Source organism: Gracilinanus agilis, chromosome 2 (genome assembly GCF_016433145.1).
Source record: "Gracilinanus agilis isolate LMUSP501 chromosome 2, AgileGrace, whole genome shotgun sequence".
Taxonomy (NCBI): domain Eukaryota; kingdom Metazoa; phylum Chordata; class Mammalia; order Didelphimorphia; family Didelphidae; genus Gracilinanus; species Gracilinanus agilis.
The window spans coordinates 474953622-474973196 of NC_058131.1; the positions used below are offsets into that span (position 1 = coordinate 474953622).

General features: G+C 39.3%; 1 protein-coding gene across 1 annotated transcript in view; it reads left to right on the forward strand.

Annotated features, from left to right (window-relative positions):
* SLC8A3 (solute carrier family 8 member A3) overlaps positions 1-19575 on the forward strand; it is a 246023-nt gene that overhangs the window by 215985 nt on the left and 10463 nt on the right. The window contains exons 3-4 of the mRNA XM_044664913.1: positions 4128-4234; positions 18030-18047. Of these exons, the coding sequence (XP_044520848.1) occupies positions 4128-4234; positions 18030-18047 (125 nt within the window). The remainder of the gene's footprint in view (positions 1-4127; positions 4235-18029; positions 18048-19575) is intronic.

Here is a 19575-nt window from a genome sequence, read left to right on the forward strand (position 1 = left end):
GAGATTAGTTTTTGTAAACTCTTACTTTCTATCTTAGAATCTATACTATCAGGAGCAGCTGGGTAGCTCAGTGGATTGAGAGTCAGGCCTAGAGATGGGAGGTCCTAGGTTCAAATCCAGCCTCAGACACTTCCCAGCTGTGTGACCCTGGGCAAGTCACTTGACCCCCATTGCCCACCCTTACCACTCTTCCTCCTAGGAGCCAATACACAGAAGTTAAGGGCTAAAAAAAAAAGAATCTATACTATCAGTTCCAAGGCAAAAAAGTGGTAAGGGGTTAGGCCAATGATGGGCAAACTTTTTAAAGAGGGGGCCAAAGGAAAGGAAATGCTCATCTGTCAGTCTGTTTCTAAGGCAACTCTTTCGAAGTTTCATTGTATTGTATCTTACTCATTGTATTCATCAAATTAGGAACAATGTCACGGGGCTGGATAGAACATTTCAGGGCACTGCATCTGGCCCCCGGCAATAGTTTGCCCATCACTTGTTTAGGCAATTGGAGTTAAGTGACCTGCCCAGCATCGCACATAACTAGGAAGTATATGAGGCCAAATTTTAATCCAGGACCTCTCTGGCTCTCTATCCACTGCCTCCATTGGATATCTTTAAATGGATAGTGAATATCCATTGGATGGTAAGTTGTAGAAGACATTCCTCTTCTGGTATGAGTTAAGACTGAATGACATTGGAAGTCCTTTTCCAATTCTGAGATTTCCTATTTTTTATTATTCGTTCTTATAGTGTTTTGAAATCTACCTCCCTGAAACTTTACCAATCAGTTCTTCTTTTGCCCTCTGGGCCAAAGCAGAATAAAATGATTCTATGATCACCAATTTTATTTTCAGCAATTAATTCATATGGTCTTAAGAAAAACTCTAGGAGTTAGCAGGGGTATATTTTCCCCACTGAAGGCTCTGGCCACCCAGTGATGGGAGAGCACTCTTTGCAGACCCAGGGGACTGATCTGAAAGGTAGTATGTCCCCAGCACAAGGGAATCTGCTGAGTTATGATCCGGCAAATATGGGTAAGCACTGACTAATCCTATCTTGGCTACTAATGCCATTATGTCATGGGTGCTTCTCTTTTTCCCATGGCCACAGCCAGGTCTTGGGATGAAAGTCCTGCATAGTTTGGCACTGGTTTCAGCAGAAGGGATTGTAGTGGAGGTGTGACCAGGCATGGAAACCTCTGAAAGCACTCTTGGCTCTTAAGGTGCCAGATTAAATTTAGGACCTACTGCTTGGAATACTTTGGCTCTAGGGACATTGCATAAAAGGCCCCAGAGACAGGAGGTGAAGGTGGATGAATTGGGCATAAAGGTCCCAAAATAGTAGATTGGATCAAGTTTCAGACTTCCTTATTTCAGTTCAACTTTGAGGCTGAAGGAGAATTTATATGATTAGAAATGTGAAGAAGCCTATGACATTTAGATATTAGTACATATGGGTATGTAGAATGTGGAAGACTTGCGTGGTAACCATTCCACTGAGAAACATAGAATTTGGCAGGGACCATTGACGTGTCTTTCAACTGATGACTGAATGACATTGGAGGTCCTTTCCAATTCTGAGATTTCGCATTTTTTATTATTCTTTCTTATAGTGTTTTGAGGACCAAAGAAACCCCTCAAGTTTAGTTTCTTTGTGTTTTTAGGCTTCCTGTCCAGGTTAAGATTTAGTTTTGCCTGAATTGCAGATATAACATGTGCTTATACAAAGATAGTTATAACATTTTAGGTTAAAAACTCATGGGAAACCATGCAAGTTAGACTATGTTTCTTATTGAATTCTAGTTGTCCCATATGACTCCACTTGGGGCTATGAACAGAAATGAGGACTAGTTATAGAATTCAGTGGTTGGAAGTGATTTAGCAAACCTCCAAATAAGAGAGCATCTCAATTAATTGAGCAGGGTGCATTTCTACTCGATCTGTAGGTGGGGAGGAGGTATTCTATAGCCTTACTGGGTAACCTGAGGCAGCGGGTGGCACTAGAGCACTGGGCCTATTGTCAGGAATATCTGGTCTTAGACATTTCCTAACTGTGTGACCCAGGGCAAGGCATTTAACCTCTGTTTGCTTCAGTTTCCTCAATTATAAAATGGAGATAATAGCATTTACCTTGCAGAGTTTTGTGAGGATCAAATAAGGTATTTTAAAAATAAAAGTGCCTAGCACAGTACCTAGTACATACATGCTTATTCTCTTCCCATAACTCATTCTACCTGAAATCTAACAAGCCTTTAATTGCAATTTAATCCCCATTTTCTTATCTCTGCTTTTCACAGGGATGGAGGCTGGATTTCATAATTCTGCTCATAACAGAATAGAAGAGAGCATAAGAAAGGCCATACTGTTTTAGGCTCCTACTTTAATTAATCTAGTATTGTGGCTTTAACAAAGATACCAGGGGAATGAATATTTTTAGGAGATTATCAGGGCCACCTTTCATGACATCTTCAGAAATTATAACATTTCCTAAACTCTCCTTAATAACTTGGGTTTCTTCCTTCCATGGACTTCTCTTAAGACTGTCTTGAATCTATTTCTGTTTCTCTTACACTGAAGTCCTTTTCTAATAGCTCATTAAGTTATGAAGGTGAACCTGGGTCCCTGAAGACTATGCCAATGGAGCACAAACTGGTTGGTCCTATCAAATTGGAAAGTCTTTGAGTAAAAGCCATGGCAGACAGTCTGCCATGGAACTAAAGTGAAGGGAGGTTGGCCACAAACTGTTGAACTATTCAGCTACAATATTCTTGAAGCCCATCAATCAGCCTAATTGTAGAGGGGGTGCAGTCTGCATCTGGGGAAAGAATACTTCCTGCTGGAATCATATACATATTACTAAAGTATTTGTTTCTAGTCTATGCTATTTCAAGGTCTATATGTTTGTTATCCTTTACTTTTCATGACTTAATAAAAGTTAGGAGAAAATGCATTGGATGACTTACTATCAAATCCCAAATAGTGGTTGAGAGATCAACTTTCTTCTTTGAAGGAAGGAAGGTGAAAGACCATATATCCTTAATATGACCTTTTGTGACCTCTTTCTAGTCATTGAAGTACCCATATAAGTTGTCCAGAGGCTGGCCAATGAGTGTGTAGAATTCTTTGTTCATGGTAAGGGTTTGAGTTTTTGGTTTAGTGACCATTGAGTTTTCATTTTGGGAATAATGAGATTATAGATTTGGCTTTAGTTAAACAGCATGAGCAATGGTGTTCAGGAGAAGGACAACTAAAGACTTTATAATGACTTGGTAAATCTTGATTGAATAGAAGCATTGGATCACACCTGTCAATTAAGATATTAATATTAAAAAAATGAGAGTGGAAGAGAATAGAAAGGGCACTGGTCCATAATGGATGAGCAAAATTATATCAGGATTTGGGAATATGCATTTCAATAAGTGGTAGGATAGAACTCTTAAATTTGACCTTAATAGCCTTTACCCCAATCCCTTTGAAATGGGGAGGACATTATTCCACCCAACAATGTTATCCATCCCTGTAGGCAAGTCCTGGATGTTTTGAGGACTGTCACAATTCAATAAATATTTGTAAAACACCTACTGTGTATAAGGGATTGTGCTAGGTAGTACAGGTGCAGAGGTCTTCCTGTCTTTTTCCCCTTTTCCTCCCCCAAGAAGTAGTTCTTTTGTGAAAGGAATTTATAATTTATTAGTGTTTTTTAAAATAAAGATATTCATTGAACTCAAAACAAGTATGATTTAGAAACCCTCCTTGACCTACCCCCTCCCACACCACCTTATTTTCTAAGAAAGAAATTTCAGATAGAGCTTCAACCAACCATGCTTATTTTAGTTATCTTTATGGAGTCAAGGAACTATTGTAGTTTCTCCGAGCTCAAAGACCTGGCTAGTCTTTGTAGATCCCATTGACACTTACAGAAATCATAACTGGACCCCTCTGAAGTTTAGGCTGAGAGGGGCCTCAGCATATCTTCTTTGTCTACTGGAAATTGTATGGTGGTTGAGTTAACTTTGACCTTCTGGTCTCATTGTTTTTTTTTTTTAATTTGTTTTTTGTTCTTAACTCTTGCCCTCTCCTTCCTTGGTTAGCCTACCCCACTTCTGCCTGCTTATGATACTTTTTTTCCATCCACAGCAAAACAGTTCACATCAAGGTAATTGATGATGAGGAATATGAGAAAAACAAGAATTACTTCATTGAACTGATGGGGCCCCGCATGGTGGATATGAGTTTACAGAAAGGTGTAGTACCCTGTCCTCCACACTAACATTAACATTCTTTCTTCTTCTTTCACCTCCTTTTTTCTCCTCCTTTCTTCTCTTGTTATTCACTCTCCCTTTTTCTCTCTTATTCTTCCTCCCCTTTTCTCTTTATTTCTCTGCTCAATCCTTAACAACTGACATACACATTCCAACCTGTCACATGGTACCCATAAGGGATCCCGTCAGTACTGCTTGCTTTCTTTGTGGAACTAGGGTGGGAACAAAGGAATGAGTGGAGAGAGACAGACAGAGAAGACAGGGAAGAAAGTAGGAAAGAAAAGATTCGGATCAGTATTTTATTAGAGGCTTTCACCTCCAAACACCCCAGCCCCAACCTTGGATGGCTGGAAACCAAGAAAAGAAATATTTTACTTGGGTCTCAAAATCACTTGTCTCCAGAGAAAATTGTATGGACAGTCTCCACCCTCAAAGAGTTTACAATCTAAGATTAAGGGATCTTAGCCTTTTTTTTTTAATGGTACTAGTCCCTTTTGAAATCTGTTCCTCCTTCTGCCTCCTTCTGCCATTCTCCCAGTCATCTTCAACCTCTTCTCCAACAAACTCATTGATGGTTGGAGAAGAAAAGGAAAAGAAAGGGATACTATATATGGGGACTGTCCCTTTCTTCCCACCTCCTTATTTGCTAGCTTGAATTAAATAAATGCTACTCATGATTTCTTTGGAAGTGGGTGAAATCTATGGATCAATGTTTTTAAATGAAGAAAATGGAGAGTACATAAAATTGCATTGGAAAGTAATTATATTGAAATACAGCTCATAAACTATTAAACAAACAAATATATTCATTGACACCAGGTTAAGAAGTTTTGACCTAAGGGAGACAAGATAGGGAAAATACATAGGAACACATGCAACAGAAATTCATACAAAAGCATGTGAGGTAGCTGAGGATAAGTATGCAGAACCATCTACCTTGGTGACAGATTCCTAGACTGCTAACATCTATGTAGAACAAGTGATCCTGACAACAACAAAAAAAGCAAACCTACAAAATTTCACTGAAATGAGGTGGGAAACCAATTCAGCAGACAATAGCTAAAGATGCAGGGTTATGAAATGTTCAAGTCCTCTCAGCCCCCAGGGCTATTTCAGCCTCAATCCAATGCAAGTAGCTAAAAATAACTATGAGAATGTGGCTGCTTGTATGTGTGTGTGTGAGTGTGTAAGTGTGTGTGTGTGTGAGTGTGTGTGTGTGTGTGTGTGTGTGTGTGTGTGTGTTTTAAAGGAGCAGTATGGCAATGGGAGCTGCCTAGCTGTGGTCACAGACACAGAAAAATTCCCACCTCTGGCTTTTCCTTTAGTTTTTCTTTTTAAAGAAACTATACTTTGTTGAGCTACTCAGAGACAGAAAACTATTATCCCCCTGTATTTGTATCACGATAAATCAGCAAGCAATTATTAGGCATTTGCTATATACCAAATATTCTGTTAGGCACTGGGGGTGTTTTTTTCATGGTGACTAATTATGATATCTAGTGGAGCCAGCTTTAGGACACAGCATCACTTATATAATAAAAGTTAACAGGCATTTAGGATTCAATTGACATAATTTTGCTTTACAGGCAACTTTTTAACAATGTGTCTGTTGAAACTGTTGAAGGGCACTTTTGACATCTTTTCTCCCAACAAAAGCTCTGAAACAGAACAAAGGGATAGTATACAATCAGCCATCTTAGAGCCAGAGACAGTATAGGAAGATCTGCTTCTCTCTCATCTCTCTCTGTCTCTCTCTGTCTGTCTGTCCATCTCTCCCTCTCTGTCTGTCTGTCTCTCACTCTCTCTGTCTGTCTCTCTTTCTCTTTCTCTCTGTCTCTCTCTCCCCTTTATGTTTAGATCATTCTTGAAAGAAGGGGTTTAGACTCATGGGAGGTCAATTATCGCCTTGGCTATATTGCCCAATTTTGGCTGACAGTCAGCTGACAGGGTGCCATCAATACCATGTGATGCCAGATGGAATGTGTGTGGCAGAAAGATATCTCCCACTAACCATCAGCAGGGTCTAAATCTTCTCCCAAACTTCTACCCTTTTCTTCCCCCTTCCCTCCTACCTGTCTTTCCTGCCTCCTCCAACTCCCTTCCCCACTCACCTGTAAGAATTTCAACTGAGATACTAAGAAAAACAGAGACCAATTATTATTATTATTATTATTTTTAGAATGACAACCAAAAAAAAATCCCCAACCTACAAAATGCCAAAACCACCACCACCAACAAAAACCACCATAATCCTGCCAAAGGCCGTGGCGGGATGGGGCTGCATGTGGTGAGAGCAATGGGTACTATATTGCAGAATGCACTCCAGGAGACCAGCCAACCAACCCACTATACACACTGTCTCTCTTGTTGTCCCTACAGGAAAACCATAAGGGTTAAAATAGTAGATGAGGAGGAATACGAAAGGCAAGAGAATTTCTTCATTGCCCTTGGTGAACCGAAATGGATGGAACGTGGGATATCAGGTGTGAGATTCTTAAAAAGAAAGAAAGAAAGACATTTTTTAAAAATGAAAAATTGACAAACAAAAAAGCAAATGAAATAGCTCTATTTTCTACCCCCTTTTTTTCCCTCCCCTCTCCTCCTTCCTCTTTTAAATTAATGGACTTTTTTTATTCTTTACTTGTCCTGTATTCTCGCTCTCACCCTGTTTCGGTATCATCTCTGCCTTTGTAGCCTTAGCTTACTTCCAGTCCTCCTTTTCCACCTTCTGTGCAGCTGCAGCAGCCCCAATTTATGATTAATCCCCCTCCTCCTTTAGTTTTATTTCCTTTGTGTTTCTGATGATGCATTCTTCCCTCCCTTCCCCCTCTCCTCAACCTCTTCTCAGGCAAACTCCTTGGTGGGTGGGGAAGAGAAGGAAAAGAAAGGGATGCTCTGCATGTCTGTCCTCCCTCCCTCCCCACCCCCTCACCCACTAGCCTGGATTGAATGCTGCTCATGAGTTCCTTGGAAGTAGGTCTGGGCTGGGTGGGGGTGGGGGCTGGGAGAAGGAAGGAGCAACCCGGCTCTCTGGGTTTGTTATTGGGATGCTTTGATGGTTTGTTTTTTTTGCTGCATTCCACCCCCTCAAATGAGAGCTCAGCAGGCTGACCACATGCTCCCTCTTCCTTGGACTGAGGTAAGTGTGCCTGCCTGCCTGTTTCATGAAGGGGGAAACAAGGCAAAGAACAGAGATGCTATGAAAAGAAGGTGGCTAGCAATCTAGAATCCCCAGCTGCCTCTGCCCAGCTACGTTTCCAACGACCAGATGGTATCTTAATATTTACTGTTTATTTTGGGGATAAAGCAATGTCCCCTTGGCGATAAAGCTGCATCCCATGTTTTACCACCCTTCCAACATAACACAAGAAGATCTCGATGTGACTAAGTATGGAAATTTCATATTTGTTGGATCTCCTAAGCAGGATCTAATCTAATGGAGACTGGAAGTGGCCTAGCCTCTTCTAGTATTGACCCATTCTCCAGGGGATGGATTTTCCAGATTTGAAGCTGGGGGTGGGGGGGAGAAGATATGGACATTTTATCTGATTTAATTCTGCCTTTGCTTGCGAAGCAGGCAAATGGGGACTACTTTCAGGTACCTCCAGTTTCCATACTTCTCCTCCTATCATCCCAGGTAAAGCGAGCTCTTCTTTCAAGGCAGGGCAGCTTGGAAATAGGATTTTTGCTCCTGGCAGTTGGGGGTGAGTCAAAGTCAAGTACTGCTGCTGCCCCACTGGCACCAAGAAGATGAGACTACATGTTTAATGTGAGGAAGACTGGCTTTTGTGAAAGGCAGGAAGACTGTTGGAGGCCACTCCTTTGGAAATTTCTGGGTAGAAATTAAAGTGATACAGGAATGTGAGTACCTAGAGATACACAAACTCCAGGACAGTGGGTATGGTTTCATTTTGGGGAGAGCATCTGCTTATAACCCCTCTTCAAAAATAATAAAGTTTGGTGAGCCTCATTTGACAGTGGAGCAACAGGGAATATGATCCTAGTCAAGAAGGGATCAATCATTATGGAATGATTCTGTTCCCTTAGACTAAAAGCATGATATTGATATCGAATGGTATCTTTCTCCTTCCAAAAATGCAACAAATCCTTCAATTGGAATCTTAGAGACCCAGCTACAGATTCTTATCCCAGCACCATCATCAGTGCTCTTGCCTTACACTCAGGTCTGATGGTCCAAATACTCTGCTTTTTTTCTAAGGTGACCTTACCCTTACTTTGTACCTGTAGATGTTTTACAACTAGTGATCCAAAGCCTTTATTTTCCTAGCCAGTATCCACTTACAACTCTGCCCTTCCCTATCTCTGACACTCAAGCTATTTTTCTTAACTTGATCTAACAATCCCACCCCCAAAAAAAGACCAGAATATGGAGAAATCCACATTTTCAATGCTTCCCATCCAAGACTGTACAGGATCCTATCTTTCTTGTGAAAAGTTCCTCAGCAGTAGTCTGAGGATGCTGCCTTGGCTGGCTGCTCCCTTGGGCATCTTATCCCAGGATTGTCATGGAAACGCCATGGTTACCAGAAGGACCACCACCCCCCTCCTCCAACCTTCTGAATGGAAGTTTATGTTAAGATATGGTGCATCTTCAGCCCTAAGGCCCTTGGAAGCTGCTTCCCTCTACTTTCACTGTAAAAGCTGCATAGGTAAAAATGAAAATGTCTCAACAGTTCTTTGTCAGACAGTTGGCAGGAAGATGGTGATGGGGTTTGGCAACAGCCTAAAGTAGAAAGAAGCAAGGGTATATTTCATCATTCTTTTCTTCCTCCATCAGATCAACTAGTTCTTTTACTGTTCCACCTTCCCTCTCTCCCTTAATAGCACCAATGGGGTCAGTAATATGGATCAAATTTACCATCCAATGAAAAGGCAAATAGCTATCGAAAGCATCATCCATCTCTTGTTAGCACCTTTCCTCTCAGTTAGGAGGCACATGTCTTGAGTGCCTAGCTTGATTAGGGGAATTAGGATAGAAAAATGTCAGCAGAGTTTTGATGCAAGGATAGACCTGAATTTTGCTATGGGACAGGGATCACAGTACCAGAATGGCAGTGAAATTTGGGAAACATTTTCCTAATGATACAATTCAAGGCAGTTTCTTTACCATCTATTCTGTTATCCTGAGGGCTTAGTTTTTGTCTTTTAGGTTTCCTCTAGTGATTGTATATAAGATCAGAAGTAAAAGGGAGAAAAGCCTCATTCTTGAGCCCCAATAGCAAAGTATCCAGCAAACCCTAATCCCCAGAATTCTCTACTATTCTAAAAGTTTGAAGCAATAATACAAGAGAAGATGTTTTTCATTATCATAATAGTTTAGGTGTGGGTATTTGAAACAAGGGTCATCGACTATTTAAAATGGTACAGTTAGATCAACTTTAAACATCCCCCTTTTCTTCATGTGGCCAAAATTATGATTCTATTTGTGGAAAGAAACTGGATTAGAAACAGAAGACCCTAGGCTGAGAAAACAGAGCAGATTTCAAAAGTAGGATTAAAAGCTCTGGATGAGCTGCTAAGATGGGGGAGGCTGAAACAAGGAACACAGCTGGCCTGGAGGAGGAGAGGATTGTTCAGCAGAAGTCAAGAACAATATCAGATACCTAAAAGGCTAGAATTGGAATTCTGCAAGCCATGCCTAATATTCATCATTAAAACTATTGTGAGGATAGGGAATAGTTTGGAGAGGAGTGGGGAGAGAGAGATTGTGTGTAACAGTGGAGAGTACATTGGATTTAGATTTAGAGGACTTGAGTTAAAAATCTCATTTTCGCTATTCATTAGTGTGTGACCTTGGCTTACTTACTACCCTGGGCAAGTCACTAAACTTTGTTTGCCTTAGTTTCCTCATCTGGAAAATGAGTTGGAGAAGGGAATGGCAAACCATTCCAGTACCTTTGCCAATAAAATCCCAAATGGGGTCACAAAGAGTTGGACCTAACTGAACAAAATTAAACTTGTCTTGACTCTATATTGTGCCACCAGTATCCATTTTCATATACATTCAAAGAGCAATTGTGGTAAAAGTGTAGTTCTTCAGGGGATGGTACTTACTTAAGTTCAGCCATTAGGTATCCAATGAAGTGGGGTCTGCTGATCCTGGTTATGCCATCACTGTATTCATTAAAACCATTTGAAGGAATTTAGATATTTCCATGGGAAGAAGCAAACTGGCCAATGATGTAAAAAATTCTAAGCCTTTATTTGCCCTCTAACTAATACGGAAAAGCCTGCTATGTAAGCCAAGTGGAATAGTGGATGGAATATTGGATTCAGAATCAGGGAGACCTGAATCTTTGCTCAGATATTTATGTGATCCTGAACAAGACACTGAATGCTCAGCCTCAGTTCCTCATCTGTAAAATGGGGATAGTAATAGCATCTACTTCACAGGATCATTGCAAAGATCCAGTAAGATAACATGTAAAACACTTTGCAAAACTTCAAAGTACTATGCAAATGGTAGCTGTTATTGTTATTATTATTATCTGAGTCCATAAGAAATATGGCATAAAGCACAGTTGCCACAGAAGTGAGGATGTAACCACCTTTGCAAAGGAGCAGGGCATGTCTGTGGCTCAGCCTTCAGAGAAAGAGGTATTTGAGTGAGATGATCTTGAGGTTTCTTTGGGGAGGAAGGAGATCAGTGTTCCAGTAGGGAGCTGCTTCCCTGGCCTGCTACCCAGGTTATGCCAGACTCTTTACGCTTCTACTTTTCTTTGAGAATGTGGGAACACATGGATTTGTCCCATATAATAGGCTACTCCAAAATATAGGTACAGTCTAGGGTTTTTGGAGGGAAGGGATGTGTCTCACTCAGGCTCCTCTGATTGATTTTCTATTTTAGTTTCCCTTACTCTCCTTCGAGAATTGAAACAACTTGTCACAAGAAAGGCAAGGCTAAGGAATCCAGGGAGTTTTTTTGGGGGGACACTATGAGATCTTGGCTTCTGGTATCCTTTCCCCCCTTTTTAGATTACCCTCAATCCTATTATATTTCTGGGGAGCAGAGGTTCAGATAGCTTAGCAGGACTTTCAAACATGGAGGAGCCCAAGAAACCTCATGGCAGAAATACTTTCCCCAGGTTCATAGGGAGTACCATAAATACCTCATTTGGAAAAATCATTAAAAAAGCTAATGTGGCTTTCCTCCTCCTTTGCTTACCTTCTACTCCAGTTACCCAATGTAGAAAGAAAGCCAGCAGAGAAGAAGTCAAAGAGATGCTTAGGATGACCCAAAACAGGAAGAAGATGACTGTTACTCCTAGGGCAACAGAAATTCCTGTCCAGGCAAAGGTCCTTAGGGGTAATAGAGGCAAAGTGCTCATTTTTTGGCATGGCCCATCACATGAAAGTGGGGGCTGAGTGGAGCTTATGGATCCAGCCATACAAAGTCTTTCTCTAAGCTTTGTCTGACTCAATACTGTCATTCTCCATTTTCCCGTCCATATGCCTGATTCCAAATCAACAAATACTAATTGGGTATCTATTCTATTCTAGCCTTAAATTTATGACTCAGTGATCTTACATGTAAATATTGTGCTTTGTCATGGAAATACAAAGGCAAAAGTGAGACAGCCTAGACCTCAAAGGGCTTCTATTCTATCTAAGGGGGATACAAGATGAATAAAAGCATGTAACATAGGGTAGGCAGTGGCAAAGATAAAGGAAGAGATTTGAGAAAAAATTCTGGGCACAGCTAAGAAGAGAGAGAATGGATTAATAACTTCAGGGAGATGTACAGACCAGGAAAAGCTTCATAGGAAAGGTGACCCTTAAGCTGAGCATAGAAGGAAGATAAGGATTGTAAAATTTGTAAATGAGGTTCAGTCATGCATTTGACTCTTTGTGACCCCATTCGGAGTTTTCCTGGCAAAGATCCTGGAATGGTTTGCCATTTCCTTCTTTAGCTCATTTTACAGATGAGGAAACTGAGGCATACAAGATAAAATGACTTTCCCAGGGTCATATAGCTTGTAAGTGTCTGAAGCAGATGTGAACTCAGGAGGAGGAGTCTTCCTGAGCACTAGGCATAGTGCTCTATCCATTGTTCTACCTAGCTGCCAGAAATGAGGAGGGAGTGCATTTCAGGGAAAAATGGATAGCTTATGCACATGTAGGAAAATATAAAATGACATGTTTGTAGTTTGGCTAGAACAATAAACTACATGAAAGGGAAGACATGTGAAATAAATCTGGAGAGTGTATCAGGTTATAGAAGATTTCAAATGCTTCATCAAAGAATTTCTGTTTTGGTCAAAAGGGAGGAAGTCCCCCTTACCAATCTTCCACCTATAAGTCAATACGCCGAAGTTAAGGGTTTAAAATTAATTAAAAAAAACCATTAAAAAAAAAGGGAGCAAGTCGAAGATTTTGAGCAGGGAAGCAACATATTCACACTTATGACTTAGAAGATTAATTTGACAATTATGCAAATGAAAGAAGATGGCTCATGAGGTCTCCTTTGAGTATGTCACAAAAACAAAAGAAACTTCATGAGAGAGATATCTTGCCATTTTATAGTGAACATGAACATGATTATAATGAACATGAACAAGATTATCATTAAGATAATTTCAGCTTTATTTACCAGTAACTATTTATTGTAAAGGATAGGGTAAAGGAATATACAAATTTTATGAAGAAAGGGAAGTCTAGACAGGTCACTTCTGGATCTTTCTGTGGCAGAAGCCATGAAATCATCGACATCCCCTTGGACTGTGGCACATCCTTGCTGGGAATTCCCTTGAGAGCTTTCCTTGAGTGTTGAGGTGGGGTCAAGTTCCAAGATGAAAACATCAGCCAAGGTCCTTATTTCCATGAACATGACTTTTTGTTTAATTTAAAGACTGAGTTTAATTTAAATTTAATTTAAAGACTATCTCATCAGATGGGTAGCTCTATGGTACAGTGCATAGAGTTCCTGGTGTCAGGAATATTCATCTTCCTGAGTTCAGATCAGGCTTCAGACACCTACTAGCTATGTGAACTTGGCAAGTCACAGCCCTATTTGCCTCAGTTTCCTCATTTTAAAACAAGCTAGAGAAGGAAATGGCAAACTACTTCAATATCTTTGCCAAGAAAACCCTAAATTTATCATGAAGAGTTGGACATAAGTGAAAAAAAAACTGAACTGAAATCTTTCCTGATCTCAAAGTATGGTGGCCGTTCATGAGCTCAGAATGCAGAAGCTTTATCCTCTTTTTTTTTCTGACCTGGGCTGGTTTGCCATTCTTCAGGAAGCCAAGTAGACCTCCATTAACAAGATTCTACCATATTAATTAATTATTAATGCAGGCACCAGATCAACTTTAGCTCTGCTCTTCAGTACACCCAAACTCAAATGATTTGCCAACCTCAGCCTCCCTAGCAGCAGGGATGACAATGTGTGCCGCCACCCCTGACCATGTCCCTAATTTAGCAGAAAATCTAAGCATCCTCCATTTGTCTATCTGGCATATCCTAGCTCTCTAGGTCTGTGTTATTTCAGTACTCAAAAGGATTTGTGATCTCATAAAATTAAATATCTTCTCCATCAAAAAAGATCCTGACCCATCTATACCCACTCATCCTATTCAATTTTTCTCCATGTCCTCTTATAAATTACTTCCTGAGGATCTGTCCAATATGCTGGGAATGGAATTCCTCACTTGCTTTTAATGTTACAAGTATACCTCTAGAGCATTAGGGCTGTTTTTTTTCCTTTTTGAACCCTTTTGTCTTAGAATCGATTTTGGTTCCAAGGCAGTAAAGTGGTAAGGGCTAGGCAATTGGGATCAAGTGATTTGTCCTGGGTCACACAGCTAGAAAGTGTCCAAGACAAGAATTGAATCCAGGACCTCCCATCTCTAAGAGGACTGTTTACTTTTCATCTTTCAAAATTATCATGAGGGCAACACTTATTATACATTTCCTTGCTGAATCCTTTACTCTAGTTCCTCTTTAAAGTTCCTTACTTGTTAAAATTTACAGTCTGCACGCATCCATCACAAACCTCTCCATTGCTCTCTAAGTGATTCTCATTTTCAGTTCTTCAGACATTTATATTCTATATCTTGCTTCTATATAACAACATCAATAGCATATTTGTACTAAAATATGTACCTTTGTTTCTTAGAGAAGTTTAGAGGTCATGGGATCACAGATTTCAAGGCTCAAAGGGTCCTTAGAAAGCATCTTGTTCAAAACTCTCAATGTGCAGATGAGAAAAAGATATAGAGAGGATTAAGTGACATACCCAAGGTCATACCCTTTAGAAAATTATGTAATGGCAAAGATATTGCCTACCATGGGATATCACTTGTAAAAGCTGACTGTTCTCTGCTAATACCCTCATTGAGGATTCCCCTGAAACATGTGTAAATGATCTCATAAAATTATATAGGTAGATGGTCTCTCAGTTACCTTAACATTTTTGGCATTAATAACATTTAAGATATTTTCTATGCCTTTGGCATCTTCTTTACCTTGAGTAACCTTGTGAATTGATGGATGGCTCAACAACATCCCAAATGATCCAGCACTGGCTTCCTTTATATATACTTTTTGTATGTGTGTGTATATATATATATATATATATATATATATATATATAAAACCATATGATTTTCTTGTCTTTGTTCTTTTTAATGTCATTTTTCCTCTCCTATAAGTATAGCTGTCATGTTACAATCCAAGTATGATGGCTTTACTGTTCTCAACAATAAAAAGAATTTGTTAAAAAAAATCTATAGATTTCCCTCGTTTTTTCTTGTTTATTGCCCTCCTATTTTCACTCTTAGATGCCTTCAGGATAACTTTGTTTAGCTGAGTCAATGGCTAAGCTTTCTATAAGTTGATTTTACCTTCTATTGCTGTATGAAGTGATATTGCTGATAAATTTCCATACTATTCTTCTCTATAAGATTTTTACTAATGAGTTTATATTCTAAGCCAGTATTGTCTTTGGTTGACAGTGATCACTGCTTAGAAATGATTTGTTGCTGAATAAAGTATTAAAAGATTCTTTTGATTTCCTGTTATAGCAATTGATTTACATTGGTTTAAACTAATGTATGAAATTGTTGTAGACTGTGTCTATATCCTATCTTCCATCCATAATCTGTTTTACATTATCAATAACTTTGTTCAAATAAGTTAGCAGCACATTTATTTGAAAAAGTTAGAATTAAATGGTTTTATTTGCTAAATGTATTTCTAATCCATTTTTTATGGCTTTGTACCAGTTCTGATCTTTGTCCTTATTAATTGATGGTCTGACTATACACAAACAGCCGAATCAGGAATGATTCCCATTTTCTATGTATTAAAAAATAATCAATTTCTTTTTTGCACATACTATATTATTCATTGTTCATTATATCTAGGACCTATCTACTATTTTCCCAAAGAAAGTTTGATATAGAAAAAGGTGTTTGAGTCATCTAAAAGGTTTTTCCCCCTCCTATCATCACCCTCATCTATTCTCACTTTTGAATTGAAGTTACAAAGTTTAAGTCTGAATTTTGATTTAATTTGGCAAGTCTAATCAAGTTCTTCCTAGAATTTCCCTACCCCTTCATTTCATGCAACAAATATTGGTGCTTAAGATAATTATTTCATGTTGGCCTTTTTAGCAAATGATTACCATGGGCAATGTAATGTGAGACATCCTATGAAATTTTTATTTCTTATTACATTTGGACACATGATAAAATCATCTTACCCAAAGTCTTTGTTTCTTCAAGGAGAACTTGTGAACCATCCTTCCAGTTAGCTGCAACTTCCTTTTTCCTTCTTGTTTCATTTATAGCAAGAATGTCAAGAGTGATAAGATTCCTTTCCTCTGGTAGTATGTTCCTTGTCAATTGTTGGACAAGGATTTAACATTTAGTGCACCATCAGCAAGGTTAAAATCTATAGACAGCCTAAAACTTGCATAATTCTTAGCATCCCTTATTCCTTTTCCCACTACGCTACCACCGTTATTGCAGAATCAAGAGGGGGACTGCCTAGTACCATGGAGCATTTTGTATTTTTGTTTCCTGGTTTCCCAGTGATGATTTGTCTCTGGTCTTCAGAAAGCAGATTCATTCTGTTGCCCAAAACTATACATAAAGCCTTTGTAGCAGGGTAGTATCTTCCAGAACTTAAGATGCTTGCACAGCCTTTGACAATGCAAAGACAATTCTTGATAAGGCATCAAGCTGGGAATCTGTGGAGGCTACTACAATGTTGTTTCTTATTGTTTATGGAAGAAAATGATTTTTCCTCTTCTTTCCTGGAATACTCTGAGAATGGGCAAAGGATTCTTCCCTGAGCATAACAAGATCATATATATTGGACGATGCTGCTTTGGTGTTCCTCACAAAAGTCCCTGGATTCCCTAACATCAGCCTCCAGAAAGAGGTAGCCTAGGAGTCAAGTATCACTAAAGGTCAATTCTTCCTGGATATTTCTGACCTACTCAGCAGCTGCTGAGCTGTATGACTCAGATTTATTGAGACAGTGGTCAGAAGATTCCCATTGATTACCACTCTTGGAGTCTACCTCCTTTGAAGAAGTTAGAGATGAACTATTAGGACCACTAACCCTGGGCTCCTGGGTGCTTTTTAGAGGATCTACACCTGACAAATTTAGATGTTATGTAAAGTATTGTGGTTAGTCATTTCCATTGGAGGGTTGCTCTTTAGCTGAAAGTTTGGGCATAGTCAGTGAAATGAAAAAAGGTGTACTGTTTTACTTCCTCAATGGATTTTTCCAGAAGCAAATTCACATGTAATTTTGGTTGCATTGACCAATAAACTTGAGTCAGAACGCCTGAGTTCCATTCCTAGAGACTTTCATTATAATATAACTCATGATCCTTTGTCTGTTTTCCACTAATTCATATCAGCAAAAGAGCATAGACCCCTTCCTGTCCATCCCAGAGGCACTTTGGAAACAGTGCCTTCAATTCCTTAAAGTGAAATGCTATAGAAGTAAAAGTTCAAATTACAATGTGTTCTATCATCAAAAAAATTGGTTGGTTCCAGGTCTTAAAACATGAGAAGGACTTTGTCCAAAAAGAATTCACAATCCTGTTGCAGAGTCAACTGTTACATCTGTATGCTCTACATGCAATGCCTTATACCTCCGCTTTCTCCTCTCTGGCCAGAAGTCTGTTTTATATGACAGCTAGGAGGCTATTTGCAATTATTTAGGCCCAATACATAACTTGAGAGGTTGTCCTGCCTTGTAGCAGGAAGTTTGAACCAGGACATGAGGCATAGAACCAGCAACTGTTTCATTTTCCCAAGTTAGAATGTACAATCACCATTAGGGTTCATGCCTCTGATCATACCCACCACTTAATGGTAAGCCTAGCACTGTTCCTTTTGGCTTTTGATGATAGCTTTGTCCTTCTTTTGGCTTCCTTTCAGTTCTGTTGAAATCAGGCTCTTATGTCTCACAAGACCAACCCTTTCTCTTCCCCTAGCCCTAAATCTTCCTCTAGCCCTGACTCAGCTCTGTCCTCCATTCCATTCTCTGAGATACTGGGAATAAAAAGGAGAGAATTTGGAATTCCAAAGTCCCCAGTGGACACCCCTCTTACAGCTTTATTTGCATCCTTCAGCTATTACTACATATGCTTACTTGTGGCTGCAAAGTTCTCACTAACAGCACTGCTCTCCTTATTCTGGCACCTTTAAAAAAACCCCTAGAAAATGTTTCCATGTGGGACATTAACTCTCTTCCATTTTCTCTCTTTTTCCTATATGGTTCCATTTAAAAACAGCACTCCTGTTATCTCCAGGTAAGAGGTTTGTTTTTCCTCTTCTCTTTCCTGTAAGTTGTCAGTTGGCTTCAGCCCTTTGCCCTTTTTAAAGGGACACATTGGATCAGTAGGGACTGAGGTTTGGCAATCAGGTTGGGGGTGCTAAGTATATTTAATCCTGGCAAGTTCTTCAAAGCTTGTGGCCTCGTTTCAGTAATTTTTTACATGAATTTATAAGGGAAGGAAGCAGGAACATTGTCACTGTTTCCAAATATCTGAAGGTATCTCATATGGAAAAAATATTACATTTATTCTTTGCGGATACAGATAAAAAAAAGTGAGACCAGTGGTTGGAGGTTACAGGAAGGCAAGTTTAGCTTAATATAAGGAAAAATTTACTGGCAAACATGTACAAAAATGAAGTGGTCTGCCTTGTGAAAGAAGAAGTTTCTCTTCATTGACAGTGTTTGGGTAATGACTTGTCAGGAATGTTGTTGAAAATTCATGAATAAAGAAGGGGTTGGACTTTATGACTTTTAAGATCCTTTCCAAATACAAAATTTTTTGAGCCTATTATTTAGCCGATCTCTTCTGACTCTTGGATAGAAAACAAAAAGTATCATGACTCTTTCCTAGTCCTGAATCATCTCATATCTCAAATAGGCAATGGGGGAATGAGACACTGAGCTGTACAGTCCCTGAAGCTCTTGCTTCAGCAAGCAAGCATGCTCTTGAAGATGAATTTTGAGGATATCATTTTATTTCAAAAACTCTAGCAGAGATAGCTTGGTGCCTTGGTGGATAGAGAGCCAGGCCTAGATATGGTTGGTCTTGGGTTCAAATCTGGCCCCAGATACTTCCTAGTTGTGTGACTCTGGGCAAGTCACTTAACCCCAATTGCCTAGCTCTTGCCACTCTTCTGCCTTGGAAGTGATAGAAGGTGAGAGTTTAGAGGGAAAAAATCTCTAAGGACCTTGTGAGGAAAAACCCCTCAAACCATCAGCTGGAATTGGGAAAGTCAGTTCTGTAATAATTTTGGAATTTTGTTGATACTGGAACTTTTCTATCTCATGAATTCAATATAACTCAACTAAGTTATTAAACACTATATTCAAGACTCTTTGCATGGAGCTGAGACTCAAGCTGCTAAAATGTTTGGAAATGTCATTACTGACCTTCATACATATCCATAGCAAGAAATGTGTAAGTAAACTCAAGGAAATATTTGAAGCTTTTTTCTTGGCTGGAAATAGAGATGCTGGAAAGGAGTTAAATTAATTTCAAAAAGATTCTGAAATAAATTTTAGGCTTAGAATGTGTGATTCATTCCTGAATCTGGGGTATGTGTCTATAAGTGAGGAGTATGTATGGAGTATTATTATTAGTATTATGTATATATTATTATTATTCTGTGATTATGGAGTGATTATGGAATATTAGTCAGATACAAGGCAAAAGTTAGCATTGCCTTTCCTTTGAGTATTAGAGAGGAACTGGAGCTAAGAACTTAGAACAGAAGGGTCAAGGGAAAAGGAAATGTGGTTTTAGAAGAAGATCTTTTATTGTC